Genomic DNA, 24,572 nt, shown 5'->3' with positions numbered 1-24,572 from the left:
CTCTCTCTCTCTCTCTCTGTTTCTCTCTCTGGTTGGTGGTTGGAGCTCCCGCCTCCTGTCCTTTTCTCTCCTCCCTCTCTTTATCTCTCCCTCCTTCTCTCTGTCCCTCTCACAAACTCTCTTAGTGCTTTTCTCCTTATATGGTCGTAGCCCGCCCCCCACCATGATGTCACAGGCTCTAAGGAAGACCCGTGGGGTTTTTGGGTTTTGGCGTCCAGTCCTGTGGGGCCGCAGGGCTGAGAGTTTCTCCTTCGCTCCTCATCCCTCCATCATCATCTCTTCGTCTCTTTGGGGAAAAGAAAAAAGACACTTTGCTTGCGCTCGATTTGCTGTTCGGACCCAGCTCTGTTTTCTCATCCTCTGAGGATTTTACTACTTTTTTTCTTCCTATTGCATCTGTCCTTCATGCTTGCTTCCAACATGATGTCCACTAAAAACCTTTAAAACTTTTCCAAGTACAAACGTAGACAGTGGAGAAGTTGAATTAAAACTTAAAAAGAGACAAAAAGTTGTGCAGAAGAATAAAAGTCCTGCTGACCTCCTTGCACACGTCTTCTTCCTCGTTGCCCTCCACATATTTCCTTCTTGTCTAACATCAAGGTTTGGAGCCTCCGTCCATGTTCTGCCGTTACAGTTTTTGCAAGACTTTGCTGTAGACTTTTTCTTCTACTTCTTGTTTTATTTTGTGCTTGTGCAGCAGCAACGACAAAGGTCTAAGCATCAGGCCCAGTGATGTTTGGGATCCAGGACAACCTGCCCCGCGGGGCCACAACCAGCATGAAGGAGGAGCCGCTGGCTGTTCGCTCCTGGATGCACTCAGCCGGCGTGGTGGACGCCAACACAGCCGCTCAGAGGTAAGCTCACCACCGCCCCACAGGGATTCTGGGAGCTGTAGTCCCCACAGAGAGCAGAGCGGGAGGACAGGTTTCAATTCAGATCAAAGCTGCGACTTTTCTTCCATTTGACAGATTCTGTTCATATCTGAAGCACAAACTAAAACTCTGTAACCGAACAAAAAGAAACATGTTCTTTGTGTACAGAAAATTTCACTGCTGAGAAAAAATTATACAAATTACAATTTAATGAAAACACACCAAATAAAAAAATGTTTGATTCATCAGGCAGAAAAACCTCAACTGATTCTCATCATTACTATTTTTCTGACCTCTGCAGGTTTTAATCTCTGTCTCTTGTAAATTAAATGTTTTTGAAACAATGTGAAGTGTGAAAATTCAATCAACATCTTTTTGTTGTGGATCATTTAATATTTATTAATATTAAGACAGACAAGTGGCTGTAACACAGGGATGGTAATTTCAGGTCAAACTAAACATTATTAACTCTAACTAACCTCTAAACAGACTGTTGTCGCTCATCACTCACAATCACTAAAAATCACTTTACACCTTATTTACAGGAAACATGCTCACACTTCAGTTTTAAATGTGTCATGAGATTTTCCTTATTTACATGTAATTTCAATATTTCGGTTAAAAAACACACAGCTTCATTCAAATCACAAAATGCATTTCAGGTCCAATAATTAATTTCAGTTTAAAAGTATTATTAGAAACAGTCTCTGCTGAGACGCTGACATTTAAATCAATGCACCACATTTACTATGATCAGCTCTTTATAAATCATATTTTACAATTCAATATTATTACAAGTATTATGTATAATGTTATTCTAAATGTCTCACTGCTATCACTGAATTTATTGTTTATTTGCTTTTGATAAAAGTTGTAAAATCATTGACACCAGGATCAAATCTAGTGACACTGATTGTCGTCGAGTCTGCAGCGTGGTTTACCAGAGTTCATCCCACTTGTTTTAGTAAAATTCAACAAAACAGGAGAAAAAGAAACAAACAAATATTAGGCATGTATCTGTGAGGACGGGCCAAGTCAGCAGCCGGGGTCAGTGCTGTAGTTTGACTTCTTTATGATGAATATTTATAAGTCCTGACATGAACGGGCTTTTTCTTTGGGCTGATCTTTTTTTCGTTCCCCCCGCAGTGTTAACATGTTGTTGAGAAGATGATTCATTCATGTGGAGGTTAAAGCCTGAAGCTTTTATGTCACATCTCACTGAACAATGTCTAATTTTTATGAATATTTTACTCCTCACATTGCTCAGCTCACTGAATTATTACGTTTAATTATCATTAATGTGCCACAAAGATGTGTTTTACACATGTGAAGTTAAAGTGTTTGTATGTGTTTTATTCCTGGCGCAATGTGTTTGTCATGTTTTCTATTTGTTTATAGTTTTACTCTGACATTGATTTTACTTTTACTTATTATTTGGCCTAACAGACGCGCTGACTGATAAATCGGCTGTTTATGTGGGACAGGTGTGGTTTGACCCGGACAAACGGGGGCTTTTAATTGTTTAAGTGTAGAATACGGTATTTAGTATTATTAGTCATGTTTAGGTAGAAAGGTGAGGAAAATGAAACAACAAAATACTACTTAATATTAAAACACTAAATCCAACAAAAGTGAGAATTGTGCATTCTCGTGCATGAGTGGCTCATGCCCTGACCTGCTTCTCCGTTTCCGTCTCCGTCCCTCAGTGGGGTGGGGCTGGCTCGGGCTCATTTTGAGAAGCAGCCTCCGTCCAATCTGAGAAAGTCCAACTTCTTCCACTTTGTGTTGGCGTTGTACGACCGACAAGGTCAGCCAGTGGAGATCGAACGCACCGCCTACGTCGACTTCGTAGAGAAGGAGAAGGTAAGAAAGAGCTGAGGCACAAATCTAACACACCCTCCACTTTTTGACCCCCCAGCACCCAAACCATAACTGCTACAGTCAACGTGTGTCAGCTGACTCAGGGACACGTCTTTCACTCGGAGCTCACAGATGAAAACTCACAGCTTTTCTTCTGTCTTCAGGAACCGACAGGAGAGAAAACCAACAATGGGATCCATTACAAACTGCAGCTGCTCTACAGTAACGGTGAGGACACAGACACTCCTCGTAATCCTCCGCATATCAGCCATGTAACTAAACGGATTCTGTTTTCAGGGGTCCGAACCGAGCAGGACTTGTACGTCCGACTGATCGACTCCATGACCAAACAGGTGAGCTGCTGATTAACAGTAACACAATGATGTTGGCTGAAGGAGCAGCAGCCGGAGAGGCTGCTTCTGCTGCTGCAGTCGGAGATGACCGGTTCAGGCCCGCTTCTCTCTGACAGCTGGAACCTTCTCTGACAGTTTTTTGACAGCTCCACACTTCTTCCTCTCCGTCACACAGAAGCCTTTCTCCTGCACAGAGCAGCCACAGATAAGAAATCTACTTCTGTGATCACCACCATCTGTTACACTCACGGCCATGTGTTGCTTCAGATGTTCTGGTCTCGTCAACATGTTAACTGATGGAGAACTCTCGATTTTAGGCTGATTTTAGATTTGAACTGCTACACCTTAAAAAATTGTGCACAGACTGTGAAACTGGTATTTTGCGCTGAGAAAACCTGTCCAGTCAGCAGTTTATGTCTCTCAGTTCCTTGTGTCTGTCATACGCAGAGACTCTAATGGATACCAGCAGCAGCCGAAGCATTTAAATCTAACGAGTCATTCAATTAGTGAGGTCTTAACGAGCGCTGCCGTCAGGCGTCGTTTACATTGTGCAATCCGTTCTCTGTGAAAAAGGCTTCTCATGCGTTGGGGAACAGCTGTTTGATGTGAGTGTCTGCAGGCTGCAGCTGTAATGAAACATTCAGAGGATCAAATGTTTGCCCTCAGTTCTGCCTCTCACTTCACTCAGGCTAATAGCTAATAATCACTCATAATGGAGACAAATGAAATGAGGCTTTAATTGAGTTGTTTCTGCCGCTGGACCAGAGCAGGCCAGCAGGGCTCATTAGGCCTGTGTGTGTTTCAGGCCATCATCTATGAAGGTCAGGACAAGAACCCGGAGATGTGTCGAGTTCTGCTGACGCATGAGATCATGTGCAGGTACAACCTGGACTACATGACCACACTGGAACCGTCCAATACAAACGCCGCAGCATGAGCAGGTCTGAGCTTTATTATTCTGTCCCTGTGTCTGCTTCAGTCGCTGCTGTGATAAGAAAAGCTGTGGAAACCGGAACGAGACGCCGTCGGACCCCGTCATCATCGACAGGTAACTGATGCTGTCACACTCTTCATATCTGCTCAGGGCAGGAATGAGAGTTTCTATTCAAAGCAACATGTCAGTGCTTCTGACACATGACAGCGTTGGATCTGAGTCCTGTGTCGTCAAGTGGAAACACAGCAGGGAAAATATCTGAACACCAACTTCAGATGCGACAAAGCTTGAATTTAGATGCATGATCGGCGTGAACACATATTGACGCTGTTTCTGTTTGAATAGAAGCTTTTTTCTTGGAGACACTGGCTTGATTTGGTTAAGTGGAGAATCCCTCCCCATCCCCCTGCCTCCACCAGCACCACCACTTATTCTTCCTCCTCCTTCCCTCAGTTCTGTCCCAAGAGGAATCATTCGCTCTGCTCTCTTCTTTTCACCCCCCCCCCTTCCTCCTCCTCCATCTCCTCCTGTCCCCCCCCTGAGTATCACCCCCTCCCACCTGCTCCAGGACTGTGGAGGGGGGAAGGCGGAGTAAGAGATGGGAATATGGATGGAGTGATGGAGGTATAAATGGATGGCTGTGACTGCAGCAGGTTTCTGAAAAGAGAAGTGATACACAGAAACCCCACCCCCCACCTCTCTGCTGAAATGCATGATGGGAAGGTCTCCTGTGCTTTCGGCAGCGTCCACTGAACGGAAACCTGTCAGGGCCAGTCTCCGCTGCTGAGATTCAAACCGCTCAGACGCGTTTATTCAGCTTTAAATATATGATTGTTGTTAAAATCCAGTGCGTGTTTCTGCGGCATCTTTTAGCTGCTGGACCTTCCTGACGTGGTTTTTCTCAGTTCTTCTGAAGAACATTTGGAAAGTACCTCTACAGTCGGAGTCTAAGAGCTCAGTTTGGTCTTGAAGAAAACTGACCTTCAATGCAAAGGACTCAAACACAAGGACTCGTTTTTAAATTCCCTGATGTTTGTGTCATTTTCTGGCATATTTTGAGAAATGGAAATGTATTTTTACATTCTCCACAAAAACTTAGAAAACATTGATTTAGTTTTTCACACGCATGCTTATGTTTTCAGTGGTCTTGTTGACGTCATCAGTAAACTTGTCCTGGAGTATAGAAAGTGTCTCTTATGACTCCTATTTCTTGAAATGCAACGTAAGGGTCTGTGCCAGCTGTCACACGCTGGACAGATCAACAGTCCACCACAGACGCTGTATTGTCACAATGGCAACAAACTTTGGTTTCAAAGGCTCAAACAGGAAAGAAACCGTCTTGGCCTTCGTTTTCACTTACACTGTACATACGGCTGCTTGACTTCCGCCATGGGCTCTCCAAGGGCCCCTTCCCACAGGTTGAGCCTCCTTGGTCTTTCAGGCTCTTTGTTCTGTGAGCACACAGAAGACTTTGAGGGTCAACGATGCTGGGACGATCTCTGAACATCCATGAGAGCGTTTTAACACATTGATCTTTCAACTCTTTAAACTCAGAAACTCGTCTCAGGTGAGATTTGACTGTTTGTAGCTGATGATGACGGTGGCGATGGGAGCAGCTCTCATCTTTCCACGCTCTCACTCTGAATACCAGATGTGAGAATTCTTTAAGGGGGGGTACAATCTCCTGTCTCTGGTGTCTGCAGTGTGGGATTATGGGAGGACGGCGTGCTGTCAATCATTCAGCAGGCGTAGGTGTGATTTCCCTCTTATGCTGCAGGTTGGTTTTGGATGGAATCTCATTACTGGACGTGTTTCAGGGTGACTGACAGCAGAATAATGTTTGGGGTGCCCAGAGGCCCTCAGCCGGCTAAATGTTAAATGTATGAATGCATGGCTTTCAATGGAGACATGAAATGTGTCTGAATATTTTTCCTAGCTGGGAAACAGTCCCAGAATGAGGAGTGTGACCCTGAACGCACCATCCTCTGCTGCTCAAACGCGAGGAGCAGTGATCGTATGGAGCGAGAAGTCAGACAGAATATTTATTAACAGAAACATAAACTAATTAAGAGAAAGAAGTGCTGACTGACTATAGTAAATTAGTCTTTATCAGCTTCATAGTTCTGTGTTGCCACAGATTCAGTGATTATTGAATTGATGTGATAGTTGTGCTGCTCTACTGAAGTTCTGTAGTGAAGTAGTTGTCTGTGTTATTGCACTTCCATTCACATAGAATAGCTGTGCTTAAAGGAGACACAGGTATGAAGGTTTTAAACAAGGATTTTCTCCACAGGTTTTTGAAGGTAGAAATATCACACTGTCACTTCCAAATTATTTTATCTTGGCACAAACTAAAACAAGTTGATGAAATCTGCGTTATAAACCTCCATATCTGTGTTTCACTTTGAGGGTTCTTTAAAGGAAACACAGTTTACCGCTAACTCTTCCTCAACTTATGCTGATCCTTCTCACCTCTCCACCATTTAACTTTTCATCCTTCAGCTGAAGGAAAGGAAAAATAAAACACCTCCTCTGTCTAACTGGTGTTGGGGTGAGTGAATTGAAATGGACACAGATGACTCTCCCCGCTTTCGTCCATGGACTAGGCAGTTTGGTTTGCAGAGCCAGTGGTAATGCATGCGTCACTCATGTTTCCTGATACTTGAGTCACTTTGCAAAAGTAATAAAGGTACATATAGAAAGTAGAATGCCCTGATAAGAATTAAATGTACACATGCCCTTCCGTGTTTCAGACTTGTTCCTGTATTGGTCAAGTTTAGAAGATGTGGGTTGGGTTGTAATTGTGACTAGGTTTGGTCAACTCTTCAGGTAAAACTAAAGCTTGAAGTTGGTTGGGTAGGTTTAGGCGAAAGACTGGGTCGGCGTTGGATAAATGTTTTTCTGGAACTGGTTCTTAGGTTTTAAGGTTAGGCATATAGACTTCTGTGGTTAAGGCTAGGGAAGAGCTCAGGCTACAGTAGGTCACAGATGACTCTCCCTGCTTTATCAGGGTTAGGCTGTCATTTTAGTGCACATGTGTTTGTGCTTTGATGGTGTGGGCTGACACAAGCACTGCTTCGTGTTTCATCAAACTAATCAGCTACACTAACACACAGTTTGATTGACAGCTGTATGTTTGTTTTTGCTTCTTGTTGCTGAATCTGTTAACCAGCTGTTCAGCTCAGAGCAGTTTCTTTGACTATGACATTGTTTCATTTTCATTGACCTTCAGATCTGTATTGGTCTTGTTTTCTCCAGCTTATCAACCCACGTCTGTTACTCGCCACAGGCCTGGGCCCGTGACGCTCCTGAGTCCTGGTCAGTGTCTTCATAGCAGAGTGAAGTACTGTAGCAGAGTTTGACTAACACAGTGATGTGGTCAAACTAAATAAACGCATAAACCTGGGATCAGTGATCAGTATGTGATGGATGGTAATGACAGCATCAGGTCAGCAGACGAGGAGGCTTGGACTTTCGCTGTTGCTGTCGATAAGAATTTTCTCTAGCAGCAAACTGACTCTTAATAAACTCCTCATTGAGGTAAAGAACAGAAGAGGAGGAGGAAGAGCTGTCTGTTTCCATTTAATGTGAAGAGAAAGATGACTCCTCATTATCTCATTTAATTATCTCCTTCCTCCTCCTCCTCCTCCTCTTCCTTCTCCTCGTCCCATTTCCACATACGAGTTTAGAAACCGACAAAACTCTCCATGCCTGTGTGTGTGAGCAGCAGTGATTGACAGCTGACATTAAGTTGTTTAGCAGCAAAATGTCAAAGTCTGAATATTTTTGTGGTTGTGTTTGACCTTGCCTGTCTGCCGTAGCAGAATAAGCTGAGCTAAAACAAAAGATTTGCCAGATCTTAGTCTTAAAACAAACCTTATCCGTCACAAAATACTGTACAGCTCAGTCTGCAGCTCACACAGTGCAGCCATTTAACAGACAAAAACAGCAAATCCATCCAGTCCTGGCCTTTCATTCAGTTCTGACATTAGCTGCTGAGTTTCTAAAAACAGATGTGACAGATGTGTGGAATCCTATCCCCTAGATCTGAGATCGTCTGTGCTGTAACAGCTGCTACCGTTCTTCAGCCTGTGATGACACCTGACACACACACACACACACACACACACACACACACACACACACACACACACACACACACACACACACACACACACACAGATTGCCCTTTTATAGCCTGAGACAAAATGTGTAATTTTTGCATAATTATGAAAACCCACAGTGTGTGTGTGGTATGTGATAATAGCTGTTAATTATCTCCATGTTCAAACCAGCCATGGGTGCTAATTAGCAGAAAATCTGTACAACATTTGGTGTTAATTAGTGTGACAACAGGCCCAAACACATCTGACCACACACACACACACACACACACACACACACACACACACACACACACACACACACACACACACTGTGAGTGATGTTCACTCTGTCCATGGTTCTAAAGTTCATCGCATAGAGATTACGCAGAACAGAACAGAAAAAACAATCCAGGACCTAAAGAACACAAAAGTTGCTAAGAACTGAGGACACTACAGTCTGACAGCTCCTCTGGTCTCCAATTACAGCAGGGGTTAGAGTTCATGAAGAACTGATTGATCATGCTAATCATGAAATGATGATCACTGCAGGTGTGTGTGTGAGTGAGTGTTTTATGAATTAAACATGTGGCTCAGCTGACTGTGAATGAACATCGGAGTAATGGAGCAGGACAGACTGCGGGGCTTTAAGGTTTTAAGGTTTAACTCACCATTTATCATCAAATTTGTTGAGCATCAGTGTTTTAGAGAGCATTTACCCTGTGATTGTGTGTGTGTGTGTGTGTGTGTGTGTGTGTGTGTGTGTGTGTGTGTGTGTGTGTGTGTGTGTGTGTGTGTGTGTGTGTGTGTGTGTGTGTGTGTGTGTGTGTATGGGAGCATCTGCAGCAGTTCTTCCACCTCTCACAAAGAACAAGCTGCTGTGAAGAGCAGGATTCCCTCACTTTGTGCTGCTTCATTGAGGTTTGAGGCTGATCCACTTTCCACCAGCTTGTTAATGAGTTAACTGCTAAGTGCCAGTCAACATTAATCGCACCTGTTCTAATTAGCAGAATGTTCTGATTTACATTTAAAAACAAATAGATATATTGGCTTTAATTTATTCATGTTTTCATTGTCAACATCAGCTTGTGTTGAAGCTATTTCCGTATTTATGGGGATGAATATTTTTCAAAAAACTATTTTTGATTTAGAACAGGAAATCAGGGCATGAAGTTTACTCATTTATTGTCCAGGAGCTTTTGATTGCATCTTATTTTCTTTCATAGCAAGTTTTACATACATACATACATACATAATCTATCGGTTTCTAACTTGCAACTCTGCTTAGATTTATTTGCTTTGTTTTGATGCTGTAATGTGTGAGGGCCACTGCAGACGAAAAGCAATTGTTCCAATAATTGAGATTGAAAATAAAATGACACCTAAATGAACATTGACAGGTCGGTTTGTGTTTTTTTTTTTGTCAAAGCGGTGAAGTGATTTTAAGTCTTTAGGAGCTTGTAGCGTTATTAAATGTCTGAGAATCCCATTTGTTTCGAGGACTTTGTTTCTATCGCTTTAATCCTATTTAAGATTTGACAGCTTCTGCTTTTAAGTAAAGATGAACCTGAGACTAAGCGACAGCGTAAATGACTGGGATCAGATTAACAGGCAGAGCTGCCAGTGGCACATAAATCACACACTGTGTCTGTGGCAGTACATTAGCGTCAGTGTAATTCCTCCTCACACTGTGACTACATTTTCTACCTCATAGAGCATATTAACTCCAGCTCAGTGTGTGTCTCAGTGTGTGTTCAGCCTCAGTGTGACTTCGACTCTTCCCGGAGATAAATTCACAGCGCGTCCTAATTTCCTGCTCGTAAATATGGACCATAATAGTGTGTGAGAGTGAGTGTGTATGTGTTGGGTCTTCCCTACTTATCACATAACACATTGAAAGCTTAATCTGTCCTGTGTAGATTTACAACCTCAGTTCCTCGTTCTTGTTCTGAGATAGTAGGGAGGAAACTAGGAGCAGCAGAAGAAGGAAGGTGAAGAGGGGAAAGGAGTGACTGAAGGGAAAAAAGTGTTGATGCATTGATTCTGCGGGTCTGAAGATAAAGTGATGTGGAGCTGGGCGGTTACCGCGGTGATAAGACAGAGGCTGATTGGAGGTCAGAAGTCGCACAGATAGACTGAGTATGTCTTCCAACAAAGATGACAGTGACACTGACCTTACCGCTAAACACAAACACAAACCAGGAAACAAGAGCAGTGACAAATGTACAGTAGATACCCAAGATTTTAGTTTTTACATCCTTGCTGGTCCCACAGTGATGATATTTGCATTTAAGCCATCACCTAGGGGGTGCTAGCAGTGTCTTGCTCAAGTACACACCTGGTGGCCGAGATCACGTTTGTAGCCAGGTATTTTCTGACGCTGCTCAGTAAATGACTGACTGCAAACTCCAAGCAGCACTGGAGGCTTCTGGTAGCATCCAGCTTCAGGGGTTGGGCTTGTAGCCGCACTGGAACACACACAGGAAAAATACTGAATCCGAGAAATGACGTCTAGACATTCAAATCTGATTAATTGGGTCCTTACATCATCAAACCTCCTTCAGACTCAGACTCATGTATCTGTACTTTGGTGTTGGGTTTGGTGACTGAATCACTGTCATGACCTGATGTTATTGTAGAAACGCTTCATGTTTGTCGTGTGTTGCTGTCAGCTACGTGTCAGCTCATGTTGCTTTGTTGCTGGGTAATCAATAGAGCAGAGACCCTCAGATGTGTTGGTCCTTCTGGGCCTCGTCCATTGTTTCCAGGGAAACAGGTGCAATGCTGTGGCCTTAGAGCAATATGAAGGCTAAAGATAAATCTTTAGTGGACAACTGTTGTTGTTGTCATACTCAAGTGTGTTGAGTCTGGAGTCCAGATGTGTGGATGCAGCTGCTCTGCCTGTTCTTTCTCCCTCTGTCATCGCCCTTCTCTGCTGGGAGTTACAGCTGAAAAAATGATGGTGGACAAACACTGTTGTGTGTTCAGTACTAATCACTGGAATGCATGACATGCTCCTCATTTATATGAAGGAACTTCATGTTTTCATTGTTTCCAATTGTGCAGGTTCTTCCTGAAGTTCTTTCTGAAGTGTAACCAGAACTGTTTGAAAAATGCAGGAAATCCACGAGACATGAGAAGGTTCCAGGTGAGACACACACACAGATGAATTAATTTCCCTAAAGGGCAAGACATGGCTTGAAGGACCTGCTGTACCCACAATGCATTGCAGCAGGGCAGCTCCAGCTTATTGCTTTGCACATATAATATGAGAGGTCAAACAAGAAGCGTCTGTCTGCTTCATCTTTACAAAACAAAAGCTTCACTTAAACCACCAATGTATTATTATTATTATTATTATTATTATTATTATTATTATTATTATTATTATTATTATTATTATTATTATTATTATTATTATTATTATTATTATTATTATTATTATTATTATTATTATTAACAGAGAAGTAAGAAAACTTGCCTATACTCAGGTGTCCTTTTCTTTCTAAATATAAACATGACATTTTTCCTTGTCCTGCTACTGTATATTCAATGATCACTGTTTGGAGCTGGTCCTTTCAAACAACAACAAATCTGTTGGATGAAAGGAGCAAAAAATACTTTGGGAAACACATTACAGAACATTTGTAACTACACAAACATGACATGAGATTGGAGTCGTCTCAGTGTGAGGTTGTTAACCCCAGAGATAAAATGCATTTAACATTTTAACGCACACTTGACATGGAGCACCAATGTCCTTTGAAGAGGCTTCATTCATCAAGCACTAATGAGAAGAAGACGCCGACAGCTTACATTGATTGATCCTCCAGTTATTGATCAGTCAGTTATCCCGTTACAATACCTACTGTATCAGGACAGGCAGGGGAACATTAATAGACACACAGGAACAAGAAAACTTTGTAAATGTGGAAAAGACCAATAAAAACACAAAATGATGCAAATTTAGTTAAAGGAAAAAAACACAAACAAAGAGAAAGCCTGTTCCTCCTCGTTGTCTCCCTCTTTGCACGCTGTGCTGAGCGAGCTGACAGGACGTTAAATCCAGTTTAACCAGCAGCCAGCAGAGGAGGGAAACGGGTGAGCAAGCTACTGGGAGGACGCAGAGAGATCAGATGAGTTAGACAGGTGAAGTCAGGTGAGGCCTCCAGACTTGTCGGTGGTTGTCTTGGCAACAGCAGGGTGAAGGATGGACTGGTTAGTCATGGTGATGAACACCTCCACTCGCTCTGTGCGACCTTCTGTTCATCACCATGGATCAACAGCAACGACCTAGACATGGCATCCATCTGGAGATGATAAATGACTGTCATCATGACCACAGTCAGACCTGATGTGATGTCATACAGGGGCGGGGCCAGAGGGGACGACATCAGGTGGTGGCAGTGCAATAAAACATAAAGCAATATAAGTAACAAAACATTTTTTTTTTAAATTTCAACTTTTTAATTAAATGTTAAGACAAGTGGGTTAGGGTTAGGGTTAGTCTTGCCTCAGACTCACTAATGTCATAAACTAGAACCAATATACAGTTAATAACATACATTTCAGTATTTCAAATACACATGAATGTTTCCTTGGCTACAAATAACCAGGAATCTGTGACCAAGTTTTAGTTTACTTATGGCGTTTGTGATATAGACTGTATTTATATACTCACAATACAATATTGACCCAGTTCAGTCCATTTGTGGTTCGCTTGCAGGTGGTGGTGTCGACAACTGTGAATGTAGACGGTCACGTCCTCGCAGTGTCGGACAACATGTTTGTTCACAATAACTCCAAACACGGACGTCGAGCCCGGAGACTTGACCCGTCTGAAGGTATGTGGTCACTAGGTGTCAGAGGAGGCACATGTAGACGCAGATCAAACATAACAAACTATAGGAAATGTTGAAGAGAGGAAGGAACTCACATTTCAGATGCTGATGTAGAAGTTTGCAGATCTGATGTTACTACACCTCAGCGTTCTCAACCTCTTAGTTGACGTGAATATGAACCAAAGTTCACAGCTACTCGGTCAAAGCACAGCTTGTCTTGAGTCGTAGCTACACTGTGAACCCGAACGGCCACAGAGATGATGTTAATTTGGTCTTTGAAGAGAAACCGCCCCAGTGGCTTGTGGGTAAGAAGACCAGACGTCTCTGTGTCCCAAGAGGGGACGAGGTGTGAGTGTGTGTGAGTGTGTCTTTTTGTGGGCCATTCAACCTCTTTAATTGCCCTCCTAATTAAAGGCAGTAACCATAGCAACCACCCCTCCCAAGCAGAGAGCAGCACGGTCCCGTGGGTTTGAACCTTCTCCCTCGATTTAGTGTTCACTGCCATAGTCAAGCAACAAACTGAGGAAACAGTCTCAAAATCCTTGTCCCTGGAGCAAGGCAAACAAACACAACTGGTTCTGAAGATGTAGAACCCACATTAGTCAAGAGTCCACTTCAGTGAGGTGAACAAGAATCAGGAAGCAGCAGAAACAACATGTAACCAGAGTACAACTGCAGAATGAAGCCAGTTCAGGTCTGGATTTTACCTCCAACATGAACACAGTTGTTTCTGCTACAACAAGAATAAAAGCGAGTAGAGTCCAACAGAATAGAGGTCAGGTGCTGTAATGTCATTGTAAGTTGTCAGTGATGAGATTAGCTGCTCAGCTAATGTGCACACACACACACACACACACACACACATATGCACAATTTAATTGGGTCGTGGCTTTTATCCGCTTTAGCTTAGTTCACTCCCACACACACACACACACACACACACACACACACACACACATCCTTGTACTTCAATGGAAGTGAGGACCTTCACTGACGTGCCTTCCCTAGCCCCTTACCCTAACCATCACGACTAAAGGCAGATGTCTAACCCTTGCTCTAATCCAAACCAGAACTAAATTTTAACCTCAGCCCTAAAATCACATCTTAACCCTCAAGAAGCAAGGACCAGCCAAAATGTCATCACAATGTCCTCGCTTTGGTAGGAAAATACGCTTTTCTGGTTCTCACTTTGGTGCAATTACAAGTGCACACACACACACACACACACACACACACACACAGAGCCGGTAATGACTACTTCTCTCTTGTCTTTCAAGTGCGTATGCAGATTAATTATAAAGTGAAATGAAAGCAGAGAGAGCGTGCATGCGTGTCAGGTTAGCAGGAGCTCAGGAAAGAAAATACATCACTTGCTGAGGATTTGTGCAGATCGGTGCTTCTGAACTATTCTGAACTGTAGTAACTGTACTCATGTTGCTCCCATATGTTGATGTACTCATATATTCATATACTCATGTTCTCATGTATTTCAGATACTCAGATATTCATCTTGTCATATATTCATGGACTCATATTCATATATAGGTTCTCATATGTTCATGTTTTCATGTATGCATGTACTCTCATCTTACTCTTCTCATATATTCATGGACTCATATATGCATGTATTAATGTACTCGTGTTCAGGTTCTCATATACTGTATTTATGTACTCATGTTCTCCTATGTTTATGTTCTCATATATTCATTTTCTCAATTCGCAATAGCGAATAGGAAGGTCATCCTCTAACCGCAAGGTTGGCGGTTCGAGTCCTCACCATGGAATTATGTTGAAGTGTCCTTGGGCAAGACACTGGACAAGCTGCCCCTGATGTCTCAAGTGAGCGCCAGTGCATGGCAGCTGCTGGCATCAGTGTGAGAATGTGAGTGTGAATGGGTGAATAAGAAGTAGTGGAAAGCGCTTTGGATTCTAGAAGGGTGGTTAAAGCGCTATATAAGTAAGGACCATTTACCATTTATATACAGTACAGTACCTGTGTAACTATACTGAAACTGTAAATGCCTTGGTTTCCAGACGGAACCATTATAGAATGTGTTAATATATGTATCTGGAGTAACGGACCCTTCTCCTTCTCGGATCATGTCTGTGCCCGTGTCCAGCAGCCACTCCCTGTATTAAAGCCATCAGTCCCAGTGAGGGCTGGACGACCGGCGGCGCCACCGTCATTCTGATTGGAGACAACTTCTTCGACGGCCTGCAGGTGGTGTTTGGCACCATGCTGGTGTGGAGCGAGCTCATCACGCCTCACGCCATCCGGGTCCAGACACCTCCTCGTCACATCCCCGGCGTGGTTGAGGTCACGCTGTCTTACAAATCCAAACAGTTCTGTAAAGGAGCACCCGGACGCTTCGTCTACACAGGTACGGCTGGTTGATTGATGAGTAGATAATACTGAACCTGTAACAGCAGCAGTTAAACCACAGAAGAACAGCTGGTTAGAATCATGGGTTCCAGTTGGGTCAGTCCTGTGCAGCATTTCCCTATGAGGACAGTGGACTGTGGATGAACAGTGGTTTCTGTGACCCAGTGGGAAGCAAAGACAAAAAGTTTGTGAGGGTCGGTGAGAAGCTGCTGGTCACTAATAACACAGCGTCCCTGAATCCCTCATTCCCTTTCTCCCCGGTCCTTTGGGTTAATAGAACCTGTGCACTTCCATGGTTCCACGACTGTGTTTGTTTCACGTCCTCAGTCGTCTGCTTGTTGTTCTTCCGCAGACTGAGGCATGAAGCTACTGTATGTAACAAAAACAAAGCAGAAACAAGGACAAGTAAATAACATTTTACAGTAAGCTGAAGAAATACTTTTTACACTTGCTGTGTGTCCTCATGTAAATGCATCATCTGCCTCCAGGCTCATGAAATTCGGATAAAGATAAAGAAAAGTCAAAGTAAAGAATTGATCCTGTCTGACCTAACCCAACAGAGCTCTGACAAAATCACAGCAGCTGCTTCTATGTCTGTCTGAGCTTTACTTTCTTTGTATCGACTCAGCAAGTGAACAGTTAATTCATTCAACAGTCAGTCTGCAAAAGAAAAGTTCAAAGTTCAAACAGCTAAAGCACAGAACTAAATGTCATTTTAGAGGTAATAATATTCATATTTATCAATGGAACATAGCAGCTTATTCAGGGGGACGAAGCTCCATGGTTGGCATCATGTGATCAATACAGAGCATCTTTATTAGCAGCCAGTGATGTGGAGGCATCCAGCACCTGCCACATGCTATTGATTAGCTCATTACAGCCTGTGATACTACGGCTGTCACACCCCATCCAGTGTAACACATCATTTTATTTATTCCACCTATGATGGGAGTGTGCATGTTTCCATCAGCGCAGGAAGGAGCAGCTATGGATCAAACTCTTAAAGCTAAAGATAAACGCATAAAGAATCTTTACAGGAGGAAGACGGACGCAGAGCAGCTGATAATAAACTATAGCAGTCAACGACACAAGGTCACACACTCACCCAGAAGATAACACAGACATCTGCAGAGCCAACTCTCCCTGCTAACGGCTGCTTGTTACGCCCTGTGAGCCTTCAAGGACTGAACACACACACACACACATACTACACACACACACATGTATGCGCACAGACACAATCACACACAAACTCTGTTTGTGATGTATAGTGGAGTCAGGCTAAAGCTTGTTAAACGCCGCCGAACCAAGACAGGATTATGATTCATGCACTGTACGTACACACACACACACACACACACACACACACACACACACACACACACACACACACACACGCGCACACACACAGTCTTGGCTGTGCTCGGTTGCATTCACTGATGCTCTGATTTATCGGCTCCCAGCCCGTTTAAACTGTAAATTATGTTAGAGGAGAGAGAGGAGAAAACAACAGTGAAGAAGTTCCATACAGTCAAAGTTCAGTAGAAACCTGCCACACTCTTTATTCTTCAAATATGACATTTTAAAAATACATTTTTTATGCAGTAATTCAGGCACGGATGTTAATAATGTGAGATCACACCTAGAGACTAATGAGGGATGAAGGCTCTCATCCTTTACTCCTTATCCTCAGCACTGAACGAACCCACCATAGACTATGGCTTCCAGAGGCTGCAGAAGGTGATTCCTCGTCACCCCGGCGACCCAGAGAGGCTGCCCAAGGTATGGCAACACACACACACACACACACACACACACACACACACACACACACACACACACACACACACACACACACACACACACACACACACACACAGCTTTTAGACAAACATACAATGCGTGATTACTGCTGGTGTTGTTTCCATCAGTCTGTGTTCTGCTCCGCTGCTCAGAGTCTTGATAACCATCAGCTGCATGTACTAATGTTTAACTTGTGTGTGTGTTGACACAAACTGAGGCTCCATCTTTATCAAAACACTCACAGGTTCCAGGTTTGAATCTTTGGCTTCTGGGCACTTACTGTATTGTTTTTCTGGTGCCAGGACTTCAGGAAAAACCTAATAAAAGGTTTAAGGTCATAATAAAACTTGAACATTACCACTGTATAAAACACAAACTACTACAAAGCACAAAATCACAGTTTAAGACCTTCACAAATAGAGGTTCTATAGAAAACCCATCGAAGCCTAGTGAGCAGCACCAGACAGAGGACGGGCCTCGAGCAGAACCCGGCCGAGGAGAATCAGAACAATCACACTTTAACTGTGGTGTATTCTCTTCAACTTTCTAACTCACAGAAGAAGATTTTGATCCTCTTAGAGGAGACAAGGCTGATCCTGGATCAGCAGGTGGTTGGTCCAGACAATCTAGAACCAACAAGCGGAGGTGGTGCTTTCTGTCTCCAGCAGCTCTGATGTGAACTGACTTGCAGTTAGCCACGTCTTTAATAATTCATCTGTAGTGGTTGTATTCAATTACCCATGATGCCTGCAACCCAATGTGCAGCAGAACTAATTAAGGATCAACATCCTATAGATTTACCAGCACAGCAGTAGCGTTCACTAAGGTTCAGGCAATATGACATTGAGAGGTTTTGAAATAACTGGACCTCCACATACACACTGTTGTTTTAAGTGTAACCCAACTAGAACCTGATCCAACCTGAGCTAGAACATGAACAAGAGAAAGCATTTCACACAAGATGATTGAATAAAAGATGGTGTGTGTGTGTGTGTGTGTGTGTGTGTGTGTGTGTGTGTGTGTGTGTGTGTGTGTGTGTGTGTGTGTGTGTGTGTGTGTGTGTGTGTGTGTGTAAAGCCTATCGGCAAACACGGGGTTGAATCAGTCAAATCAGGTAATCAGTGAGTGCAGCCATGTGGCAAGAAAGGAGATTGGTGCAGACACACAAACACACGATTATCAGACTCTCTTTATCTGATTTATTAAAAACAACTTCTCTCTATTTTTGCTGTTTTGTCTCCATTTCTCTGGCCTCAGTGATAAAGGACCTTCACATTATTATTAGAGTTACTGTCTTTTTCACCAACTCATTATTCTCAGTTTGTTTCCATCTGGACAATCCTCATATTGCAGAACTAACTTGATATTAATGCTAATGTCTGCACACTACAAACGCTATCTGACCTGGTTTATGGGTTCAGGTTTCTCATGGCCAAGGCTCATTTCTGGCTTCACAATGTCTGGGTTGGCATTCTTCTCATACTTTCATCATCATCTTCTGCAGGAATTCAGGGAACAACGTTTTAATATTTCTATTAGCATATGATCATTCACAGAGACTCTGTGTGTTTGTGTACAAAAGCTTAAAAATGGGATTCCTCCATAGTGATAATGTCTAGCTGCATCATTGAATGTGTGTGTGCGTGCGTGTGAGGTGCTTGTCATCTCACAATGAGAATCTTTTCATAATAATCAGGCTTTCATTCTTCACTATAAACAGTGTGAGTAAATCTGCTCTCACTGCAACACTCAAACATCGCTCAGCATAAACGAACAAATTAAGGACGACTCTCACTGTGTTACAGTGTGATCTGATAACGTGACAGTGACACGTGCACGTCATAGCATTTATTCATTATCCAAGATGTAGAGAAATCAGAAAGGAAAAAAAGGAACATAAACAAAAAGGAACAAAACAATGTCAATACAACAATGAAAGGTAGACGATAAAATAAAACCTGATCATGAGATGTAAAACTGAACAATAAGATATAAAGTGAAAAATGTGAAAAAAAAGAAAGAACAAAATGTAAGGAAATCAATTTATATAATAATAGATAAGATAAACAATGATGAATAAATAAAAGTCAATTCTGCATTAACATATTTTTAAACAGTTGGAAGATAAGAAAAGTTAAATAAGAAAGATTAAATAACAGATGGATATAATCTGCAGCCGAAGAAGGAATAGAAGGAGAGACTAAAAAGGTGGCGGACTAAAAAAACTGAATGGATGGGATGGATGGGATGGATGGATGGATGGATGGATGGATGGATGGATGGATGGATGGATGGATGGATGGATGGATGGATGGATGGATGGATGGATGGATGGATGGATGGACAGTCGGTGAAGGGGTGAAGAATGGAGAGGGGGCGGGGGTTAATTGAAAGCATCCCTGAAGAAGTTTGTAATAAAAAAGGAGCAGATTAATGAGAGAGTGTTTAATTAAGATAAAGACGAAAGGAAGCATCGTTCTGCTGCCATATGATTACACACACACACACATTCTTGTATTTACATGGAAGTGAGGACCTCCATTGACACAATGCCTTCCATAGCCCCTAACCATCACAACTAAAAGCAGACGTCTAACCCTCTAATAAAAGCAATAACTCAATTAACACTTAAAACTCAAACAGGCCTTCGAAGAATTGAGGACCGGCCAAAATGTCCTCACTTTGGTAGGAAAATACATTTTTTGGTTCTCACCTCACCATGAAGGACACACACACACAATAAAACAATGAGTTTATTCAAACTGCTCATTGAAGTGTGTGGCAGTTCAGTGTTAAAGAAGCCTAATGTGTAGTTACTGTGTAGGTGGTAGCTGTGAACATAATGACTCATCCTGGGACCTTTATTTTGAAGGCTAACCACAGCTTCTGTGTCTCTTGTCTCCTGCAGGAGGTGCTGTTGAAGAGAGCAGCTGACCTGGTCGAGGCACTCTACGGAATGCCTCATAACAACCAGGTAGTGTTGTAGTGGGACTTTGGGGGGGAGTCTTGGGGGCGAGGTGGACGAAGGTGAAGGAAAGTGATCTTTCCTCTCACATCAAATGAAAGCGTAACTTTATGTTGTATGTTGTACTGTTTGTACTTTTTTTCATGCTGAGATGCACCACCTGCCAAGTCAAATTCCTCGTTCTGTAAAGTACCCCCTACAGGACCTGGCAATAAAGCTTTTCTGATTCTGATTCTGAACAGTTTTACATCTAGTGCAGATGGTTCCCAGGTTGTTGTAGGAACAAAGCTCTGTTTGTCATGTGCAGGAGATCATCCTGAAGCGAGCAGCAGATATTGCTGAAGCTCTCTACAGCGTTCCCAGGAACCATAACCAGATCCCATCCCTAGGCAACACTACCTCCCATGGCATGATGGGAGTCAACTCCTTTAGCGGACAGCTGGCTGTCAATGTCTCAGAGACAACGCAAGGTATATAAGACCACGCCCCCTTTGTCCTGGGCAGACCCCCTGCTGTTAGCATGGTCAGCTGCCGCAACACATCTGTGCCACATTATAGACACATATTTACTAACCTTCTTCTGTTTTTAGTGGGGTACAGTCGCAACACAAGTAGCGTGTCACCACGAGGCTATGTCCCAAGCTCCACCCCCCAGCAGAGTAACTATGGCAACACCGTCAGCAACAGCATGAATGGCTATGGAAACACGGGTATGCCAAACCTCGGGGTGGCAACATCGCCTGGCTTCCTCAATGGATCTTCTGCCAACTCTCCCTACGGCAGTAAGTATCAAGGTAAATACTATTAGTGCGAGAGGCAGGAAGGTACAAATCTGCCATGTATCCTTTGGCAGAACCAGGGATTTGTGAGCTGAGGAGAGGACAGCAGTCATTTTTAAAATCTACCAATGGGTCTTGACTTGCACAAATCTCCTGAGCCTTTCTGTTGTTCTTTACACTAGGGCTGGCTCTGTGCATAGGCGAATTAGGCGGTCGCCTAAGGCGCCACCTGCTTGGGGGGGAAGCGCCACTCCAAGCCTTCAGAAAAATCTTCATGAAGAACAGCGACCCTGGTTCTGAGCTAATGTCTCTGTGTTGCAGTTGTTCCTTCCAGTCCAACCATGGCCGTGTCCAACTGTAACTCCTCTCATGGAGTTTTCTCCTTCTCTGCCGCTGTCAAACAGAAGAGCGCCTTCGCTCCAGTCGTCCGACCTCCGGCTTCACCTCCACCCCCTCCAAACTGCTCGGCCAACACCACCAATGGTCTTCAAGGTACAGCAGCAGCACCCTTGTTCGCCACCTCCTCACTATCCCACACATTATTCCACTGCTCCTCTCCTCATTTCATGTCACATTTTAATGATTTTATAATATTTTTCTGAAAAAAGTGCCACTTAATGAAAAAGAAACACCTATAGAGTATATAAATAAATGTACCACTCCAAGTCCAGGGGGTCAGCTGGAAAAGCTAAATATGTATAATATAGCATTTGTACGTCACTGCTAAACAACAAAAAACAAAACGAAAAAATATATAACACTGACCTAAAACCTTAAAAACACAACAAACTTCAGTCTACTGTTATAATAAATAAACCGTTAAACAGCAGCATTATTTTGTCTGTGCTGATGTTGTACTGGACAGTCGGTGCATAAGCATATACATTAAACAGGCGGAGAAAAAATGTCTTTTTTTGAACTTTGTCCAGCGTTAGATTTTTGTGTAGCTTGGCTTTCGCATGTTTGTGTGTTAATGGATGGTAACAGTAAGTCATACTGCCAGAGAATTAACATCTTTACCCTCAGAATAACAAACTGAACACAATTTAAGTTCTGTAATAAAGTTATCAGACATTATGAGCATCAGGTCAGACTCAACGCATTGAGCCACGCTCAACATTTACTTCCTCAGAGTCGTCACTCGTCCGTTGTGAGCGGACATGAAGCATGACTGTTCACCTATGCATTCAGAAGCTCATCTACTCTGGTTCTTGTGGCTTTGCTCCATCTAGGACCTCAGCTCTGAAGTTAATGATCATTGACATCCGAAGCCTGTTAGTAATGAACAGTTATACATTTAGTGTTTGATAAGTGTAAAGCTGGGTGATCTGCTGCAGGATCCCATTGAGCTTGTGTGTGGCTGGCCTCCTCTTAGGCAGGTTCCTCTCAGGGCTGCAGCTCTCCAGAGACCCACACAACCCACTAGCTCGCTGCACCTCCAGAGATCACCCAACACGCTTTCATATCCACATATACACAAACTTTGTCGTCAGTCTTCTTACACAATGTCTCCTTCATCTGCCGGTTTTGTTACCAAAATATTGGCTAAGGGAGATGTGCATGAAGTGAGAACTGCTGCTTCAATCCATTGTCTCTGCAATGTTACTGTACTGAAATAAACAACAGATTTGTCATATTAACACAAGGTATAATTTAAATTAAAGACAACAAAAGTATCTTCCTCCTGGCTCAACTAACATTGTTCTGTCATTTACTTGCAGCCATGTCCGGCCTCGTTGTACCTCCCATGTAGAAACTTCCTCCTCAGTTGCTCTCAGGAGTCGAAGTCACAAACCTGTGTCATTAACAAACTGTGTGAAGGAGGCAGCCTGTGCTCCCAGAGAAGACTTTCCAAGGACTTTGTGTACAGCCAGTTTGTCCAGGTGCTTTCATGTTATATTCATGTTTAAGGTGTGTTGATGTTGAAACTGTGACAGCTGTCATATGGAATGAGTTTCTCTAACTGTGACTTTGAATCTGGTGGATTTTTATCTGGGAAATCGATACAGACTGTAAAAGGCCCCAAAGACACTTAATTCCAATACCTCTAAGTGGTGGACAACAAGATGCAGAAACGTGAAGATGCTACTTTTATTGCTATTTTAGGAAAAGTCTGTCTGTGACTTCTCAGTCAGAAATCATGACCTTGGAAATTATATGATAAAAAAAGGCAAAGTAAAAAAGAGCTACTGAATGAAGAAACCTTCTGTTAGAAAAGAAAACATTTCTGCTCAATGAGTAAAGAAGAAGGCTTCCAAATAGGAATCAAGGAATTTAAAAGAAAGACTGTGAGAGGAGGGAAGATGCTCAGGCTGGAGGAGGAACATGAGGCCAAGATTGTGATGACCTGAAGCCAGAGGACTACAAAATTTCTGACTTTTAACAGTTTGAGTAAATTCAGCACAAAACCTTCTGACCTCTGTAAACACTAAGAAGAACAATGTTACCCCCTTCTGTTTATGTTTTAATGCTTGCACTGTACAAACAAACCCTGCATCCTGGTTGGCTACTGTGACTGTCCGTCTTTGTTCCAAGTCGTCCCCTCCCCCAGTGTTCTCTCTGTGGGCTTTGTGACTTTTTACCAAACTTGTAGCTGAATATTTAAGTGTCACTGTGGTTGATTACGCCGCCGCTCCCTCACCCACAAGCTCACCAAGAGAGACGGCTTTTGTAAGATACAAATTATAAATAGTGTATTTATACCTCAGATTCCTTTTGAATAAATGAGTGGTCATTGTCTTCAATGTGTGTGTGTGTCTGTGTGTGTGTGTGTGTATATTTGTGTACTTGTACTTGTACTTGCATCAAGGTGAGAACCAAAAACCATATAGTATTTTCCTACCAAAGTAAGGACATTTTGTCCAGTTCTGACTTCTTTGAAGGCCTGTATTAGGGTCAAAATGTGATTTTAGGGGTGAGGTTAGAATTAGGTTTTTGCTCGGAATAGAGCAAAGATGCCATTAGTTGTGATGGTTAGGGGCTAGGGAAGGCATTATGTCAATGGAGGTCCTCACTTCCATGGAAGTACAAGGGTGTGTGTGTGTGTGTGTGTGTGTGTGTGTGTGTGTGTGTGTGTGTGTGTGTGTGTGTGTGTGTGTGTGTGAGAGAGAGAGAGAGAGAGAGAGAGTGTGATGGTGCCACATTGTTTTGTATCAGAAATGTAGACGTCTTTTTTTTAGCACTGTCAATCAAAGCTGGTGTGTCCAATCAGCTGGACTCATTTACCTTCCACTTGTTTTTATTGTAAACCTATTCTTTGTGTCCTCAAATGATTTTTCCTCACAAAGAATAAAATCATTGCTCTGAGACCTTGTGCTTGTGTTTGATGTGATGTAAACAATGTTCCAACCTATGGTTCGAAGATGCTGGTGCAGAGCAAACCAAAAGAGGCCGTAGACAGTTAATGCCTACCCTAAAGTAAAGGGTAAGTGTAATTATGAAATGTCATATAAATTATCACTGTTCAGGTGTTTAGAAATCAGATGAAAGCCAGAGTGAACCTGGACCTGGACTCTCCTGGTCTGGACAGCTTCCCTGATGCTTGGGTGTCTGGCTTCAAGTAGACGTTTAAGGTCCAGTCCAGTCCTCAAGCTCAGACCTGAAACATTTTAATATTCAGTACAGTAGTTAACAACGTCTCTTATCGCTTTTGCTTCACTGTCATTCACTTTCAGCCTAA

At 42.8% G+C, this 24,572-nt stretch overlaps 1 protein-coding gene across 5 annotated transcripts; it reads left to right on the top strand.

Moving 5' to 3' along the window:
- LOC114846015 (transcription factor COE3-like) lies at positions 1-24,199 on the top strand. Of its 5 annotated transcripts, none has more exons than XM_029134701.3 (16): positions 1-600; positions 701-854; positions 2,579-2,735; positions 2,897-2,960; positions 3,030-3,085; positions 3,891-3,964; positions 4,065-4,133; positions 11,189-11,270; positions 12,849-12,966; positions 15,084-15,344; positions 17,040-17,128; positions 20,058-20,123; positions 20,422-20,584; positions 20,705-20,908; positions 21,215-21,385; positions 22,615-24,199. In XM_029134701.3, the coding sequence occupies exons 2-16, from the start codon at positions 733-735 to the stop codon at positions 22,644-22,646; spliced, it is 1,728 nt and encodes a 575-aa protein (XP_028990534.1). In that variant the 5' UTR covers positions 1-600; positions 701-732; the 3' UTR covers positions 22,647-24,199. The 5 variants fall into 5 exon arrangements, with proteins under 5 accessions (XP_028990534.1, XP_055360369.1, XP_028990538.1 ...); XM_055504394.1 differs by having other exon boundaries at positions 698-854; XM_029134705.3 differs by having other exon boundaries at positions 1-854; positions 15,087-15,344; positions 20,705-20,896.
- The last annotated feature ends 373 nt before the right edge of the window (positions 24,200-24,572 follow it).

This window comes from Betta splendens, chromosome 19, assembly GCF_900634795.4.
Source record: "Betta splendens chromosome 19, fBetSpl5.4, whole genome shotgun sequence".
NCBI classification, from domain to species: Eukaryota; Metazoa; Chordata; class Actinopteri; order Anabantiformes; family Osphronemidae; genus Betta; species Betta splendens.
The sequence above is the reverse complement of the archived record's forward strand: the minus strand, read 5'-3'. Positions and strand labels throughout refer to the sequence as shown.